This window comes from Cervus canadensis, chromosome 18 (assembly GCF_019320065.1).
Source record: "Cervus canadensis isolate Bull #8, Minnesota chromosome 18, ASM1932006v1, whole genome shotgun sequence".
NCBI classification, from domain to species: domain Eukaryota; kingdom Metazoa; phylum Chordata; class Mammalia; order Artiodactyla; family Cervidae; genus Cervus; species Cervus canadensis.
Genome location: NC_057403.1, coordinates 39,227,056 through 39,245,102, shown reverse-complemented (window position 1 = coordinate 39,245,102; position 18,047 = coordinate 39,227,056). Strand labels below are relative to the sequence as shown.

Here is an 18,047-nt window from a genome sequence, read left to right as displayed (position 1 = left end):
ACGGGGCCTGCTCTCAACACCGGCCTCTGGAAGGACAAACCGGGGATGCTCAGGAGTTTGAAGCTCACCCCAAAACTTGAGGTTGGGGGGTGACATAAAACACAGAGGCCAATGTGTGCCTTCACAGGAGGGGTGTGAGCCAAGGCAGAGTCCCAAGTCAGCGGGGAAAGGCTGATGGGATGTGGAAGAAGGCAGAGGTGTCCAGAACCACTTGAGGTTTCCTACTTGGTAAAGGGAGCGCAGTGGGCCCATTCTCAGCTCAAGGGTCATAGATGGTGAAGCCAAAAGGCGCTTGCAACATCCCAGTCCCTACTGCCCACCCCAGTCTTTCTTTCTTCTGCCAGTGGCCTGGACTGTCCCCGGCATCAGACACAGACCACGCAGCTTAGCAGCACAAGTCCCTTTTTATTAACCATCCTTCCTGGTCTGAATGTGCACAACTAAAAAAGAAAACAGTAAAATGCCCAGGCAGGGAGGGCAGGGGAAGGGGCTCCTGAGGTTATCAGGCCAGATTCCAGCTCATTTCCCCCTTACAGACCCCCACCTGTGATTGAAATGCAACATGAGGCGGCGGTGCAGCCCTGCTGATGTCTGTCCTCCCAAACCTTGTCCAGATGGGCGCTGGCAGGGCCTGGCGCTGTGTAGCAGGCTGAGAAGATGGCCACGTGGGCCTGGCCCTGGGGGAGCCTCGAGGGGATGTGAGGAGGGGCAAGTCAGCCAGTCTGGGGCTGAGCAGAAGTCTATGCGGCTCCAGCCAGCCTCTGCTTCTTATATCTCACTGCCCTGAGAACGTGGGTCCCTCTCATCCCCACTTCGCCATTCAGAGGTTTTGGGGAGGAAGAGCCAGGGAAAATGCTGAGTGTTCCAGGCAGAGAAAGCCTGATTCGGTGCCTGGGGTTGGCCTGAGTGGCCAAAGTGTTCAAAATATGAAGGCGGAGAATATCCCTCCTAACCTTGCATGGGGCACAACCTAGCTATGTCCTTAATGTGATCGACAGGCCTCCAAGGCCTGGCCTAGTGGACACGTAGAGCTGAGGAAGTGGACAAGAGAGGGTTTGGTTCACCCCACTCCCACACTTAGGTGAGCAGGAGAGACTGTGGCTCCATAGGAAAATGGGGTGGGGGTGAAGAGATGATGGTGGAAAGGAGCAGACAAGATCCAGACCGGAAGGGAAACTTCTAGGCCACCATGACTACACTCAAATGTTGTCCAGTCAATGACATGTCAGCTGCCTTTCTTGTCTTGTCTCCGGGTACCTGGCTGGGGTTAACATGGAGGGCAGGGAGAAGCAGCAGCCATTGAAAGTCAAGATACCAGACACAGTCACCTTGATCCTCACGAGCCCAGCCCGCGTGGCATTCCCAGCCTGCTCCATCACCCACTTTTGGGCCTCTGTCCCATTTTTAACTTTTTTTCTGGTCGCACCTTGCGGCATGTGGGATCTTAGTTCCCTGACAGGGACTGAACCCGTACCCCCTACATTGCAAGCAGAGTCTTAACTACTGGACCACCAGGGATGTCCCCACTCTTGTTGCTTTGAAAAGAGGGGCCCATCTGGAATCTAAGAGAGAAAGCAGACTCCCCACCGTGGGGAGAGTTCAGGGAGAACTCACAGCACCGTGGCACGGGGCGGCCCCTGGCCCCTGGCTCAGAGCTGGGCTGGCACCGTTTGTAAACATTAGACTTGGTGATGTCTGGGATGGAGGAGCAGAGGGATGCCTGGACCATCAGGTCTGAGTAAAGAGGCAGGGCGAGTCCCCAAAGACCTTGGGAAATGTCAATCAGCCATGGGCAAGGGGGCTCTCGGGCTCTTTGCGGGCCCAGGAGGCAGCGGACAGGCATCCATCTACCTGCCTTGGTGCACTCACATGCTTTCAAGCTACCTCTGGGACTTGTCAGAGGAAGCCACTGGTGGCTGGGCTGCCGACAGCCTGGAGCACGTGCTGAGTCCCGGGGTGATGAGCAGAGCCTCTACTCAGGACAGGCTCCTCTGTGGAGGATGGCACCCCTCGGAGCACACTCTTTCTCCAGAGGCAAGTCAGGCTGAGTTCTTTCTTTGGAGACCTACCGACACTCTTTACCCATGGTGTCCAGACATGGAAAAGTTGAGAGGTGGAGGAGGGGAGGAGGTTCCCCTGTGACATGAGACTTCTTCCTACCATCCACGGCACTGCCAGGATGGGGGAGCAGGAAGGGAGCTGAGTTTGAACTGTCCACCGGGGTGGGGCCTGATTTCACCCAGAACTGTTCCCAGAAAAGGATGTGCAGATGTCATCCCACCAGCGGAGGGGAATGATGCCGGGCCCAGGGTGGTCCTGAAGCTCTACGAGATGCGTTCCTGGGTCCAACAACAAAGGCCAAGAATTCTCTGGGAGGCAGTGGTTATGCCAAAAGATCCACAAAAATGGCGTTGGCTGTGGTCTGGCCGAAGATGAAGGCTCCCAGGGTGACCAAGAGGACTCCGTAACTGACCATCGCCCACCAGCTGTAGAGCAGAGGGTGAGAGAGGGCCTGGTCAGTCAACCACTCATGACTTTGCCAACTTTCATATATATGAAAATGCATGTACTAAGTCACTTCAGTCATGTCTGAAGTCACGACTCTTTGTGACCCTATGGACTGTAGCCAACCATGCTCCTCTGTCCACAGGATTCTCCAGGCAAGAATACTGGAGTGGGGTGGGAGGGGGGATCGGGATGGGGAATACTATAAATCCATGGCTGATTCATGTCAATGTATGGCAAAAATCGCTACAATATTATAAAGTAATTAGCCTCCAACTAATACAAATAAATGGAAAAAAGAAAAGAATACTGGAGTGGGTTGCCATCTATCAGTTAATTACTGTAATTACTTATACCCCTTCTCCTGTGGGTAGAGCACTTCCTACTTCTCAACAGCTTTCACACAAAGGTTTGTGGGGCTGGGTGGATGACTCCTAGACCAAGGGTAAGGAGCCCAAGACCTAATGTGATTAGCTGACTGGTCAGGACACCAAGGGCAGGACCAGAATTAGAATGCATGTCTCCTGATGGAAAAGCTGGTCAGGAAAAAGCAAGTCACATGGAGTGATCCATTTTATTAAAAAAGAAGTCAAAAGACATCTGCAAACGTATATATCAAAAACAGCTGCAGGGTTATAACTGGATTTTTTTTGGGGGGGCCTTACCACATGGCATATGGGATCTTAGTTCCCCTACCAGTGACCAAAGCCATGTCCCCTGCATTGGAAGAACAGAGTTAACCACTGGACTGCCAAGGAAGTCCCCACAAAAATTTTCTTTTTTTTTTTTTTTTAAGCAAGCAACCTGGTCATAACCTCTCTACCATTCAGGAACATGTACATATTAAAAACAATGCAGTGTTTTGCAAAGTGTGGCCTGTACATACAATGAATATTATTCAGCCTTAAAAACAAAGGACAAAAAAAAAAAACAAAAAAAAACAAAGGACATTCTGACTCATGCTACAACAGATAGACCTTGAGGACATTATGCTAAGTGAAAGAAGCCAGGTACAAAAAAGACAAATACAATTCCAGTTACAGGAAGTACCTAGAAGAGTCAGATTCACACAGAAAATAGAATGCTGGTTGCCAGGGGCTGGGGCGAGGGGGAACAGGGAATGACTGTTTAAAGGGTACAGAGTTTCAGTTTAGGATGATGCAAAAGTTCTGGAGATGGCTGGTGGTGACCGTTACACAAAAATATGAATGGAATTAATACTACTGAACATTTTAAAAAGGTAAAATTTTTAAAAATGTAGTGTTTTGTTTTCAATAGACTAAGAAATACTGAAAAGGCCTCTATGTACTGTGGAGGCAGGGATATGGGGAACAGGGCACTTTCATTCACTGCTGCTGGGACTCTTGACTGGTACTGCCTCTCGAGAGGGTAATTTGAACCCATGTGCCAAAGTGAAAATGAGCATGCCTTGTGATAAAGCAACTTCCTTCTAAGAATCGATGACACTAAGATCCTTGAACAGGTGTGCCAAGGTGTATGTGCAGAAGTGTGTTCGCTTCAAACAACACATTCAAACAACAGATTCTACAGCCACTGAAATAGGAAGCAGTAGATCTTGTGTGGACACAGAGTGATCGCCAAGATACATGGTTCAGTGAAAAAAAGCAAGGGGTAGAAAAGTGTGTCTGGCTTGAAGTAATTTTTGAAAAAAAACCTAACCAGACACAAAAACCCATGTGTCTGTGTATACACACACATCACTTTCTGTACACAGACATCTGTGCACACACAGGAACAATCTACAAGGGCACAGGCCATGCTCACGACATGAAGCTCTCTGAGGAGAAGGGAGAGGGTGGCGGGGAAGGATGGACTTCCACGTTTTTCTCTAAAGTCCTTCAGAAGTGCTTGAACTGTTACAACTAACACATTACTCATTTTAAAAGAAGTATTTTAAGGAACTTCCTTGGTGGTCCAGTGGCTAAGACTCCATGCTCCCAAAGCAGGGGGCCTGGGTTTGATCCCTGGTCAGGGGACTAGATCTCATGTGCTGTAACCAAGACCCAGCACAGCCAAATAAATAAATAAATATATATATTTTAAAACACTATTTTAAACACTCCTGTTTTCAAAGTACATAGGTCTCCTGATTCCGACCCGTTTAAAGGGTACTTCCTCATCCAGCATCTTCCCGAGAGGCCCGCAGGCTGGGCTTTGCTTTACCTGGCTGGCTTGACTTCCTCCATCTCAGAGAGTTTGGCTTTAATGAGGCACAGCCCTGGAAGAGAAGAGAGAGCTTGGTGGGGCCCTGAGAGCTTGGGTGGGTCCCCCAGTGCACAGGCCAGCCTCCACCTTGGCCAGGAGACAGGGGAGGTGGATGGAGAAAGGCCTGTGTTTCCTCCACATTTTCCACTCTGCCTCCACCCTGCACCCCAATGGAGGCCTGGCGACTGGTCTCCCAGGAGAGGTCCTTGGGTGGCATGCAAGAGCTAGAGCTAAAGGGGAGGCACTGGGAGGCGACTTTGTGGTGCCCTCACTGCAGGGCCCTTCCCAATGCACTTCTCAGCAGGTGTGGCCCCCTTGCTCCAAGCAAAGTGGCAAGAGCTTTCCAGGTGGCCTCTTGGGTAGAAATAAGCTGGGTATAGGCGGAACTTGTGACTGGGCAGACGGGACAGTGTCCCAGGGACCTGGTGGCAGACTGTTTGAAACTGAGGTCTCCCGACCTCCGTGTCAGGGTGCCAATGCCAGACCCTAATTACCCTCTCAGGGGCTGACCCAGCCAGACCCCAGACAGTCATGGAGGAACAGGTACTTTTAGAGTTAAGACTATATAGACTGTGAAGCTGGACAGACTTCGGTTTGAAAAGGGTCTGTTATTCTTTACTTGAGTTTGTTAACCCCTAGGGAAGTTTGTTACTGTCTCTGAACCTCATACCTCCTCGTGGGTAAAATGGAGATGACAACTACACCTTCTCTGCAGGAAGTGATGCTTAAACAGGGGTTCCCACAGAGCCTGAAGGTGATCAATAAACGCTGGTGATTATGCTCCCCCGCAGGTGAGCAAGAGAGGAGCTGAGGCCAGGAGGGTCTGGGAGTGAGTGCTGTGGGGACAGCGGGGGTCCACACCTGGGAAGACAAAGATGAAGCAGGCGGCCAGGCCTCCGATGACTGAGATGACCTTGCCGATGTCAGGGATGAAGAGTGCCAGCAGCAAGGTGAGCAGGAACCAGACCAGCGTCTGCAGCACTCGCCGCCGCCGCTCCCGCCCCACGTCCTCCTCCACCGGCATGCCCTGGTAGCGCAGCCATAGGCCTTCGATCACCGCCCTGCCCACACAGAGAGGGGCTCAGAGGCGTACCTGCTGACAGTGACCCCCCACTCCAGCCACGGAGCCAGACCCCCAAATGGATGGATTGTAGGTAAGACAATCCCTGGGCCTCAGTCTCCTCTTCTGTGAAATGGGTCTAGTGCCGTTCTTCTCAGGGTTGCCATGGGGACCAGATGGGATGGTGAATGTGAAAGACTGAGTGCCTTGCCTGGTCCAGAGTTTGCACACCCCATGGGAACTGATTCCACTAGACTCCTGGAAAGTGAGGGTCTGGGGTATTCAGAAGACAGGGTGTTCAGGAAGGGACCTGGATTAGAGGTTCTCAGAGCACTCACAGATTGTCCTGGGGACGCTGGGACAAAGGTGGCCCCCCAAGACCTGGCTGGGGGTGCTTGCAGGGCCATTCTAGGCACTGACTGTTTCCTATGGGCTTCAGTGTCTCGCTCTATAAAATCCATGTTACACAAGGTCCAAGGACCATGTTCAAAGAGCATCCAGGGGCCCTGGTGAGAAGAAGCACCTTCGTGGGGTGGGGAGGGGCTCACCGTCCGCAGAAGTGCAGGATGGGGTAGGAGGTGAGCACACTCAGGATGATGAAGGCACGGGCCACAGCCACAGCCATGTCCTCCGACGGGTAGGACAGGAGCACGTCAGGGTCCACAGCGGCCCCAAAGGTCAGGAAGCCGCAGATACCTGAGGGCGGGGACGAGAGGGCTGGGTCAGAGCGACCTGGGAGGGTTAGGGAGATGGACCGTCCCTTGCTCAGTCCAGCAGCAGATGGAGAGGTGACAGAGCAGCCCTGGAGGCTAAGACTGAGGCTTAGAAGGGTGTCAGGGCTGGGCTCAGAAGCCCCCCTCCCTGACTTCTCACATTCCCCACCCCCACACTGTTACCTCTTTGATCTTGAACTCCCCCAGCAGTTCCTGTCTCAGAGCTTCTGCATTAACTTCTGCCTGCCCATCTCCTCATCATTCAGGTCTCAGCTCAGGGGTCCCCCCTCATCCACAGTGACCCCTGTCCCCCCAGGCACTCTCTCGACATCACCTTGATCTCTTTTCTTCAGTGTTCCTCTCTCTTTGGTTTTTCTTTTTTTCACTTGTTTATCATCTGTCTCTCTCAACTAGTAAAAACATGAGCCCCAGGAGAACAGGGCCTCTGCCTATTTGCCCTCCCTTGTTCTTGGCTCTGTATTCCTGGCTGTGTCTGCAGAAGCTAGTACAGAGCTGGTCCTGAGCCCCATCTGTGGGAGCAATCACTGGGCCACTCTTCCTGGTCTCCCGGTCCTGCTCCCTCATCCACACCATTCTCCACACAACACGCAGAGCCAACCCTTCTCCGAGCCACTCCCCTGCTGAAAACGCTTCCTCTCTGGCTCCCACCAGTCCTCAAGGATCTGGCTGTGCTCCCTGTTTGGCTGTGCTGCCCACCACCCACCCCCACAGCTTGCTCCACAGACCACCTTCTGTCCCGGCCTCAGGGACTCAGCATTTTCTCGTTTTTCTGTCTAGAATGCTTTTTCCCCGGACTCTTCAGATTCTAGCTCCTTCTCGTGGTTTGGGCTTCCCCGGATGCCAGCTCCTCTGAGGGGAGCCGTCTGTGATCCACCCCATAAAGCCAGCCCCACTCACATCTTCCCTGGTTCACTGTTACCGTGGCACTCATCTGGATTTCCTTACTGATTCCCAGTTTACTCCTGTAAGACTGTCTCTCCGAATAGACTGTCAATCTCAATGCAAGCAGGACCAGACCTCTCTCTATGGCATCCCCTCCATGCTGAGAAAGTTCCTGGGGCTGACTGACTAGGTGCCCACTGAGAGCTGCTAAATGAATGCATGCACACATCTCTCATCTGGGAAGGAGGAGGCCCAAGGCAACCCAAGTTCAAGCCAATGCCAACAGAAGTATTTGACGTGCTGGGAATGCAGGGTTAAGCCCAGGAAATCCTGGGCCAGAGCACTTGGGAATGAAGAGGGAGATTGGGAGCCCTCTAAGCCTGGCCCTCAGAGGGGAGCACTCACCTGTGCCCATGTAGACAGCGAGGGCGATGACCATGGCAGCTGTCACCACGCCGCCCCAGGTCTTCAGCTCGGGCCGCCGCATGCTGTTGAAGACGGGTACGCTGCTCACGTGACACTGTCAGGGTGAAGGGCAGGGTCAGGGTGGGCAAGTGACCTCATCCCAAGGACAAAGGGCAAAGTCCGGGTGCACCCACTCAGCTCCCCTTTCCAGGACCACCCGCCCCTGTCCCACCAATAATGTGGACTCCATCCCAGGGTGGGGAGTGAACTAAAAAGGGACCTTGCAACTGGCACCTGAAATCCGAAGCAGATGGTGGGCATGGCGTTGAACACGGCTATCCAGGAAGCTGGCCTGCGGACAGACACACAAGATGCTGCTGCCCGGGAAGCCCTCAGAGTCCCCAGCTGCCCCAGGCCTTTACTCTTGAGTCAGCCCCCCACAGCCCCCACCAGCCAGCTACACACATTCCGCCCACACAAGTGCGGAGCTGGGAGAGGACACACTTCACAGGTCAGTAAACTGGGGCTCTGCAAGGCCCTCCTGGGACTCAAATCCAGAAGGTTTGGTTCTTGCACTTGGGCTTCCGCTTCTCTGGTTTGTTCCTTTCAAGAAAAAGGAAACCAAACTTCCTCTCAGTGGTAAAAAAAAAAACATACACCTTGCCTGCCAATGCAGGAGACAGGGGTTTGATCCCTGGTCCAGGAAGAGCCCATATTTCGAAAAGCAACTAAGCCTAGGAGCCACAACTGCTGAGCCCACATGTTGCAACTACTGAAGCCCATGAGCCCATGCTCCGCAACGAGAGAACAAGAGAAGCCACTGTAAAAGGAGCCTGTGTGCCGCAACTAGCGAGTAGTCCCCACTTGCCACAACTAGAGAAAAGCTCTAGAAGGAATGAAGACCCAGCACAACCAAAAATAAATAAATTAATCAAAAAAAGTTTTAAAGCTTTTAAAAAAAGAAACCTTTCTTTAAAAAAAAATGAGAAAATTGATTCATTTTCACAAAGAAGATAAAGGTAAGCACATGTTGAAGATAAGCACATGTTGAAAAAATGTGCAGTTCCACTTTGGCAGGATCTATAACCTAAGGCCTAGTCTCACACTGGCTCATCTGTTGGATGTTAATGGCAAAGTGGCCCTCATCTCTGGTTCTTACTCTTTCCTCCAGTAAAAAGAGATCAGGACCTCTTTTGTCCTTCCTACGATGACCAACGAGTCAAACCCCTAATGAGCCTTGGGATTTTTTTTTTTTTTAAATGTATTTATTTGGCTGTGCCAGGTCTTAGTCATCACATGTGGTATTTAGTTCCCTGACCAGGGGCCCCTGCATTGGGAGCACGGAGTCTCAGCCACTGGACCACCAGGGAAGTCTCCTGTGTGGCTTTTTGATGCCTGACCCAATACCTCCTGGAGCCCAAGTGCAGCTTCTTATCCTGTATGCCTCCTGGGGGCCCTCACTCACCTGTTCAGGGTGTCTGCTGGGGTCATCTCTTTATCAGGCCAGATGTATTTGATAATAATGATGGCAGTCACATACCAGGTGCCCACGACGCTCAGGAAGCTGCCAGGAAGGATGAATTAAGCCTCCTCCTCCCTAGTCCCAGCTGCCTCTTCTTCAATTCTATCCCCAGTGACATCCATCCTTCACCTTAGTGACCTAAAGTGTCTAAGGAACCAACTGGGAGATAATTCCAAACAAAAGACTTAAGAAATGCATGAGAAATAAATTTCAGACAAACAAGCCACAGTTAGGAAGCCAAGAGGGGACCAGACTGACACATGTGGCCCCTGGGGAAATGAGGTGGTTCAGCTCCATAGCTCAAGAGACTGCAGCAGGGGGCGCTGGGCTTCAAAGCACATCTATTACTTCAATCAGAGCAGCCCAGGTATGGCCAGAGCTGCAAGCAGGGCCATTGAGAAGCAGGAAAGGCTGGAGGTAGAAGGCTCCAAGGCATTAATACCAGAAAGTCAACATTAAAGGGAACCTTGGAGACACTGAGTGTGACCCCTTCAATTGAGGATCACAGGAAACAGGTTAGAATCCCTGTTTTTCAGATTCTGAGCCAAGAAGCTAGTCCCTTCCCTTCACACTGAGCTGCATGGAAAATGCTGCAAAGCTAACAATCCCAAATGATCAAGAAATCCCGTGCTTTGTGAGAAAGACAAGGCCTAGGCCAGAAGAAGCCTTCACACTCAGGATTACTATCTGTCCCTTCTTGGACAAGGACATTTGGAGCTGACGCTCCCACTGATGCAAAGAGCCACTGTCTCCCTAGCTGCTGACACAAAAGGAAGGTCTTCTGCTAGAATCTCTGCAAGCCCTGGTCTGCCCCTGCCTCGTCCCCTCTTTATGCCCCTGGAGGCAAGGTGGCATGGAGGAGCGGGGTTCCCCTGCTGCCCTTGGGTCTCTGACTGCCTGTGATCAGCGCAGGCTGGGGTGGGGCCTCCGAACCTGGCATATTTCTGGAAGCCGATCTCCCTGGGTATGGAAAGGGGCAGGATGAAGAGGCAGGCAGTGAGGCTGATGGTGAACTTGCGGTCTGTGTACCAGGGGCTGCCGCCGGCCCCCTCAGGCTCCTTTGCCATCACAGCTATAACTGCAGAGGGAGGAAGGAGAGAAGATGATGCCAGGCTACTGCAGGGCATGGTCCTCCATCTCTGCTGGGATCGCCAGCTGTCTCATGGGCCCAGCAGCCAGGAGGGGGGATTCCCAGATGAATGCCAGGTCCAGGCTTTGGGTGGGTATTCCATGCTCTTCCCTGCCCACTGCAGGATCCCCAGGGCCGAGGGGGAGGGATGAGGTAGATACTGAAGGGGGACCTCACTCTTGTCCTGCTGGTCCCCGATGATGATGAGGAAGGCGATGCAGGTCCCGAACGTGTAGGTAGCAATGGCGACCTCACACAGCACGCCTGTCAGCTTGCCACACACAGCCCACACCACCTCCTGGTAGGTCCTCTCATTGCTGGCCTGGGAGCAGTAGGCCAGGATGACGAGGCCACTGATGATGAAAACCAGCATGGCCTGCAGGCAGGGTGGAACAAGAGTGTGTGGGAAAGGTCTGGCAGCAAAGAGCAGCCTGGTTTTGCTCAGCGTTTACTGGCCTGGTGCCCAAAGCCTATTTGGCAAATGAGCCTTATCCTGCAGGGCAATCTTAACAGATTACTGGAATTGAGATTTTTCCTTAAAGACAAAAAGTTTTGAGGAAAATTTCAAACGTGAGCAAAAGTAGAGAGAATGGAATAGTGGGCCACTATGTACCCATCACTCAAATCTCAAATTCAAAAATCATCAATTCAGGGACTTCCCTGGTGGGCCAGTGGTTCGGACTCCATGCTGCCAATGCAGGGAGGACAGGTTCGATCCCTGGTGGGCAACTAATATCCCACGTGCTCTGTGGTGTGGCCAAAAGATTAAACACAAAACAATCATCAATTCATGACCAGTCTTGTTTCATCTTGTCCCTTTCCCACTCTGGATTATGTTGAAGAAAATACAAGCTATCATATCATTTCATCAGTAAATATTTCAACATGCAGTTCTAAAAGGTGTGGGCCCGCTTTTTAAACATAACCACATAACTATTAAATATGCAATTGATGTCTGAAATTCCCTAATTGTGAGGAAGGCTTTTGAAACCTCATCTGGCCTCAAAGGAAAGAACGCTACAATAGTTTAATAATGTCAGCCGTGTGTGGCAGAGGGGAGAGTGATTAGCATGTGTCGCTGACCACTCCTGATCCAGAGCCTCCCTTCTGAGGCCAGGAGCCCAGACCCACCAGTCTGCATTTCTGCCTGCCAGGCCCCGCTCACTCACCATCTGCAACGTGATGCCAGCTGCCACGCCCCCAGCAGTGCTGAAGGCTGCCGGGAAGTTGAGTAGCCCCGCGCCCAGGCAGGCATTGACAACGATGAAGATGGCTCCAAGTGTGGAAGTGGTGCCTCCGCCCAGACCCCCAGGAGGGGCCTCCCCCTCACTCTTGGGGGCTATGTCCACAGAGGGACTCTGCAGCAGACGGGCACGCTCCCCAGAGTCTGTGCTTAAGCCCCATTCGTCAAGGTCTCTGTTGATGCTGACCTGGGCCATGGCCCCTGGAGTCCTGTTCCCGCAGGGTCTGTGGGTTCTGTCTCACGGCCTCATCCGCTGGGGAACTGAGGGAACACACCTTCAGCTGGAGGGTGCCCCAGACTGTGTGGGGCTGTTATCCTAGAAGGCCTATGGGTTCTGGCTCTCCTAAACCTAGATGGGAAAGGCAGATATACTGTCATCCCAAGATAACAACTTTCCCAAGATCAAATGGCTGAGATTCAAACCCAGGTGTGTCAGTGTGTGGAACACTGCACTGGGTGCCACAGGGTAATGGCAGAGACAGAAAGATGTCAGATGCAACTCCTGCCTGCTTCAGGCTTACAGACAGACCAGGTAAATAAGACATAAACCCAGAAGAGAGAGGTACCGACACTTCAGCACTAGAGGTCGTGCATCAAGCAGGAGTGTCATGCACATATCTCATTCATTCCTTAGATGACAGTGGTCATAAGGTTCAGAGAGATCAAATCACTCATCTAGGATCACACAGTAGCAAGCTGCAGAGCAAGATTTAGATTCAGATCTGTCTGGCTTCCCAACTGGTTTCTACACTGCAGGGTCTGAAGAACAATACTCACCTAGAACTGTGGGTATTTCAGTTTCTTACAGCCCGGCATACCTCCCTCTGGCCCAGAGTCTAAATTTTGTGGAGCTTTCAAAGCCCTTCAAAATTTCAGTGAGGATTTAAATTCTCTTCTCCCACATGACTGACCTCACCACTGCTCATCACAGAGGCATTCCGTCTCATGCCCCCAGCACACTGAGGGGTTTAAAATGTCTAGTGAGGCCTCTTGGGTGGTCTGATTCTTGTCATGGCTCCTCCTGTGATGGCTGAACAGTTGGGAGCTGAAAACTCATCAGAGGGAAAAGGGGGCATTTGGGTACTCTCAGACATGTCACCGAGCATGCAATCAAGGGACACAGCTCCAGGGAAAATGTCTCCCTGCTGGCTCCAAATCCAGAAGGATCAGTCAGATGCCACAGGGCTTCCTCTTATGCAACTTGCCACCCAGCCAGCAACTCAGCAAAAAATCAAAGCAGTGAATGAGTACTGGAGGCAGTTTTGGTCTCGGGCTTCCAGGGTAGCTCCAGAGAGAACCATGTAAAGCTGGTGCTCCCCACACTGTGAGACCTCGTCCTCCATCCTGCTCACTTCTCAGACACAAGAAGTCTCTGCACTGCTCCAGAATCTCTTAGCCTCCCCTTCCCTCAAATTACTCTGCTCCATGGTCCCCAGCTTACCTGCTCTTTCCACCCTTCTGGCTTTGGTGGACAGAGAGCTATTCCTTATGGCACCTTCTCCCCCCAAATCTGAGATCTGATTCTCCCCACTTCCCTCTCTGCCTTCAATTTTTTCTTTCTCAAACTTCACCATTGCTGGTCAACAGAGTGAAGGCAACTGAGACGCTCTGACTCTTAACTCACAGAGAGAAGCACCAGCTCAGTTAGGGAAACAGAGCCATGGAGGGAAAGAGGCTAATGTCCCAGGGGCTCGTTGGCAGTCAGGACTAGCAGCCTAATGCCCACGCGCTCAGGCCAGGGCTGTAACCACTGCAGTAGGCCCCTGAAAGCCCAACGAGAGGAAGTACCCAGGCCAGCCTGGGGCCGAATCCCAGAAATACGAGGGGTGGGCTGCATTGGAAAATGGGCCACGGCCTACCCGGGACGGAGAGTGGGCTGCTGTGTGTTAAACTGGGGAGGGGATTCCGGGGCTCGACAGGTGGAGACCAGGTAGGGACAGGCCGGGATAAGGCGCAGCAAGGGCCGCCCGACCCCGGGCGGGCATGGGGCAGAGGATGCCAGGCTGCAGAGCCCTGCAGCGAGTGAGTAGGGTTCTGCCGCGGTGGGGGCCTTGGGGACCCAGATTCCACCCTCCAGCAACCTGTACCTCCTTCCACCTACCTGCGGTCTTTCTAGCCCGGGCCGGCAGTGGAGACACGTGAGCAGCGATCACATGACTGCCGGGGCCGGGCCGCACCGCGGGGCACGCTGGGAGTTGTAGTTCTCTACGGGCGCCAGTGTTAGACTTGTTCAGTCGCCCAGTCGCGTCCGACTCTTTCCGACCCCCATGAACTTCAGCACGCCAGGCTTCCCTGTCCCTCACCAACTCCTGGAGTTTGCCCAAGTGCATTTTCATTGCATCGGTGAGGCCGTCCAGCCATCTCATCCTCTGACGCCCTCTTTTCCTTCTGCCCTCGATCTTTCCCAGCATCAGGGACTTTTCCAGTGAGTCTGCTGCTGCTAAGTCGCTTCAGTCGTGTCCAACTCTGTGCGACCCCATAGACGGCAGCCCACCAGGCTCCCCCGTCCCTGGGATTCTCCAGGCGAGAACATTGGAGTGGTTTGCCATTGCCTTCTCCAATGCATGAACGTGAAAAGTGAAAGTGAAGTCTCACAGTCGAGTCCGACTCCTAGCGACCCCATGGACTGCAGCCCACCAGGCTCCTCTGTCCATGGGATTTTCCAGGCAAGAGTACTGGAGTGGGTTGCCATTGCCTTCTCCTCCAGTGAGTCTACCAGCTCTCTAATCCTCATCCCCAAAGCTTTGCCCTCGGTGTTTCCCAGCATCAGGGACTTTTCCAATAAGTCTGCTGCTGCTAAGTCACTTCAGTCGTGTCCGACTCTGTGCGACCCCATAGATGGCCTCACCAGGCTCCCCTGTCCCTGGGATTCTCTAGTGAAGAATACTGGAGTGGGTTGCCAATAAGTCTACCAGCTCTCTAATCCTCGTCCTGAAAACACTGTCCCAAACTAGTCCGGGCACTCTGCCCGCCTGTATTTATTCCTGTTACTTTTAGTTCTGGGTCCCTTGGCCAAACCACACACTTCTGCTTCCTTTTAGGAAGAGCTTAGGGAGGTTTGGTATTTTTGCCAGTCCCGGTGCCCCGTGGGCCCTGGCTGTTTGGCTTCATTGTCTGCCTTTGTTTCCCTTTTTGCCTTCACACCCACAGACAGAGACTCTGGACTTTTAAACTCAGGATAGCGAGGGGTCATCTGTACCTCCTTGAGCTGTGGCTGGTCTGAGAGTTGTTCATATTAATAGTTACAACCCTAGGGCCTGGATTCCACAACTGAGCATCTGAGGCATTGGTGTCACTCAAACAAATATTTGTTGAGTGAAGGAATCAGTGTCCAGAGCCCTGGCTTCTGTTTCTGGCTGTGTGCCACTTGGAAGTTGTCACATAACCTTTGGCATTCCAATGGTCTCATCTATATTACCTCCTCTCCATGCATCAAAGGTCCCTGCTGGTGAGATTCTGTGTACTGCTTCCCTGGTTTCCCTCAATGGTGACATTTTGCACAATTACAGTACCGTATCACAACCAGGATACTGACATTGACTTGATCCACTGCTCATGTTCCATTTACTCAGTCACATTTATAGTCATTTTTGGTGTATATTTTAGTTCAATACAACTTAATCATGTGTGGGGTTTACAAATATACATACACCACATTCAAGACTCTGAATATTTCCATCACCACAGGGATCCCTCCTGTCGCCCTTATATTAACATAACCACACTCACCTCCCTCCAGCAAGTCCACCCCCTTCTGTAACTCCTCTCAATCACTCATCCATGGGAGTCAACTCCATTTCTAAAAGGTTCTCAATTTCAAAAAATGTTCTATAAATTGGGTCTTAAAGTCTGTAAATTTTTAGGATTGACTATTTTTATCCAGCATAGTTGCGGGAAGACTCATGCAAGGAGTATGTTTTGTTACTGAGGAACAATATTCCATGGTCTGTGCAGTTTGTGCAACTAATCACTTTTGAAGGACATCTGAGCTGTTTCAGGTTTTTTAAAACATAAATGATTTTGCTGTGATTTATGAATTTTACCACAGAATTCATACTTTCAGTGCTCAGTACAGTGGTTTTTAGTATATTCAGAGTTTTGCTTGTTACCACTACCTAATATCAGAACATTGTCATCACTCACCCCCAAAACCCTGCAACCATTAGCACTCATTCTCCATTCCTCCCTCTCTCAAGCCTCTGGCAACCACTAATCTACTTTGTGCCCTGCATTAACTGTTTTCAAGATTCATTCATATTGAAGCATATTTTAGTACTTTATTCCTTTTGATTGCTGAGTATTATTACATGTATGTATGTGTATATCAAATTTTGCTTATTCAATCATCTGTTGATTGGACGTTTATGGTTTCCATTTTTTGGCTCTTATGAATAATGCCACACTGAACATTCAGGTACATGTTTTTGTATGCACATGTTTCATTTATTTTAGGTAAACACATTAGAAGTAGAATTGCTGGGTCAAATGGTAACAACATCTAAGCTTTTGAGGAATTGCCAGACTGTTTTCCAAAGCAATTGTCCAATTTTACATTCTGACCAGCAGATGTATAAATGTTCTGTAAGTATAACTGCATGTGTGCTCCGTCGTGTCCAACTCTTGGCAACTCCGTGAACTAGTCAGCCAGGCTCCTCTGTCCATGGGATTTTCCAGGCAAGAATAATGGGGTGGGCTGCTATTTCCTACTCCAGGGGCTCTTCCAAAACCAGGGATCGAACCGTCTCTTGTGTTTCCTGCATTGGCAGTGGATGCTTTACCACTGTGCTGCCCGGGAAGTCCTTAAGGGTTCTAGTTTCTCTGTATCCATGAAAACCCTTGCTATTGTCTGATTATAACCATCCTAGTGGGTGTGAAGTGATTCTCATTGTGGTTTTGAGTTGCATTTCCCTGATGACTCATGTTAGCATCTTTTCATGTGGTTATTAGCTATTAGAATGTCATCTCTGAAGAAGTGTCTATTCAGACCCCTTTTCCAGTTATTGTTTTTTTTATTGAGTTGTAAGATTCCTTTATATATTCTGGATACAAATCCCTTGTCAATTATGTGATTTGCAACACTGTCCCCAACATGTTTATAAGACTTTTAAAAAAAGAAAAAGTTGGCCTTTCAGTTATTAGATAGAAACAAACCATTAATTTCTATTAAAATTTTTCCAATCAACATACTCTAATAAAAATTAATTTAAAAAATTTCCACAGCCTAGGAGTAAGGAAAAAATTCTCAAAAACAAAATTCTCAAGTTGGTTGAATGAGCTGGACTTTAGTTGTTTAGAGGTAAGCATGAGGCAGTTTGGTCTAATAGCACCCAATGGCTGGCCCATGGGTCGGCTGTATCTCTGCATCACCTACAAAGTTTATTTTTATTATTATTATTAAAAAAAAAAATTCCAAGCCTTACCTCAGACATACTGAGCCAGAATGCCCGGAGGTAAGACCAGGGAATCAATATTTTAAAAATCCAGATTTGAGAACTATTCTGCCTTAAATCATAGTGAAACAAAGGCATGACCTCTTTCTGGGCAGGCAAACCACCTCCTCTATCAAGTAGAAGAATATTAACATCTTAGACTCCAGTAGGAAACAAGGAAAAGGTTGGTGGCAAACAGACTGAACTGTCAGAAAAACATCAGGTTCACACCCTGCATGACTTTTCGGTGAGGAATAGAACTTAGTCCAGGGTGAGCTGGAAATGGATGTGTTTAAAAATAACAAGGTCGGCCGCGTGGTCAAGTTCCTTTTCCAGCTGAGGTCTTGATGGCCAACTTTCAACCACTTTGGTTCCAGACAGGGCGACTTTAAGCAGTTTCTTCTATGATAGGCAGTCAGCTCCTTTACAGAGCCGCTGACTAATCTGTTGCCTGTTTCCCCATTTAAGACACCTTCCCAAAGACATCCAGTGACTCAGTCCATTCACTTGACCTTTCATCACCTTGGGATATCCATTAGCAACGGGAACATGCAGAGCCAAGAGGCGGGAATGAGCCCATCATGCGCTGTGTCTCTCTCTGAGAGAGTGAGGAGATACAAAGGGGAAGGACCAAGGTGAGCCCGCTTTCCCCTTCTAACTATAATCAAAACACTGTGGATGGGCTCTGGGCCTGACCCCTGCTCCACGGCCTGTCTGCCCAGAGCTGTCCTGTCATGAATGGCTCCTGGCATGAAGTATAAGGTGACAGGAAATTGCTGACGGAGTATGTGACTTTATGGTAGAGGCTGCACAATGGTGATCTAGTTTGCATCTTGCTTATAAGTCATTAACAAAAAAAGAATTAGTTGCCAGCTTTTAAGCATCAATAGACCTCCTAAAAAAAAAAAATCA

At 50.5% G+C, this 18,047-nt stretch overlaps 1 protein-coding gene across 3 annotated transcripts; it reads right to left on the bottom strand.

Annotated features, from left to right (window-relative positions):
* Positions 1-390: 390 nt before the first annotated feature.
* SLC38A7 (solute carrier family 38 member 7) lies at positions 391-13,931 on the bottom strand. 3 transcript variants are annotated; one of them, XM_043436929.1, is made up of 11 exons: positions 13,808-13,931; positions 11,633-12,055; positions 10,641-10,839; positions 10,268-10,412; positions 9,278-9,376; positions 8,107-8,164; positions 7,813-7,927; positions 6,340-6,487; positions 5,593-5,758; positions 4,690-4,744; positions 391-2,486 (listed from the first exon to the last, which is right to left on the bottom strand). In XM_043436929.1, exons 2-11 carry the CDS (start codon positions 11,900-11,902, stop codon positions 2,236-2,238), a joined length of 1,506 nt encoding a protein of 501 aa, XP_043292864.1. In that variant the 5' UTR covers positions 11,903-12,055; positions 13,808-13,931; the 3' UTR covers positions 391-2,235. The 3 variants fall into 3 exon arrangements, with proteins under 3 accessions (XP_043292864.1, XP_043292866.1, XP_043292865.1); XM_043436931.1 differs by having other exon boundaries at positions 5,593-5,792; positions 13,808-13,930; XM_043436930.1 differs by lacking the exon at positions 13,808-13,931 and adding an exon at positions 12,618-13,795.
* Positions 13,932-18,047: the final 4,116 nt, after the last annotated feature.

Bases quoted from the DNA above. Each gene is read 5' to 3' on its own strand.
- SLC38A7 (XM_043436929.1), bottom strand. From the start codon at position 11,902: ATGGCCCAGGTCAGCATCAACAGAGACCTTGACGAATGGGGCTTAAGC. The intron at 10,413-10,640 runs GTGAGGTCCCCC...CTCCCTCTGCAG, and splicing joins CGGGGACCAGCAGGACAAGA to TTATAGCTGTGATGGCAAAG. The intron at 8,165-9,277 runs GTGAGTGAGGGC...GTCTGTCCGCAG, and splicing joins CCAGCAGACACCCTGAACAG to GCCAGCTTCCTGGATAGCCG.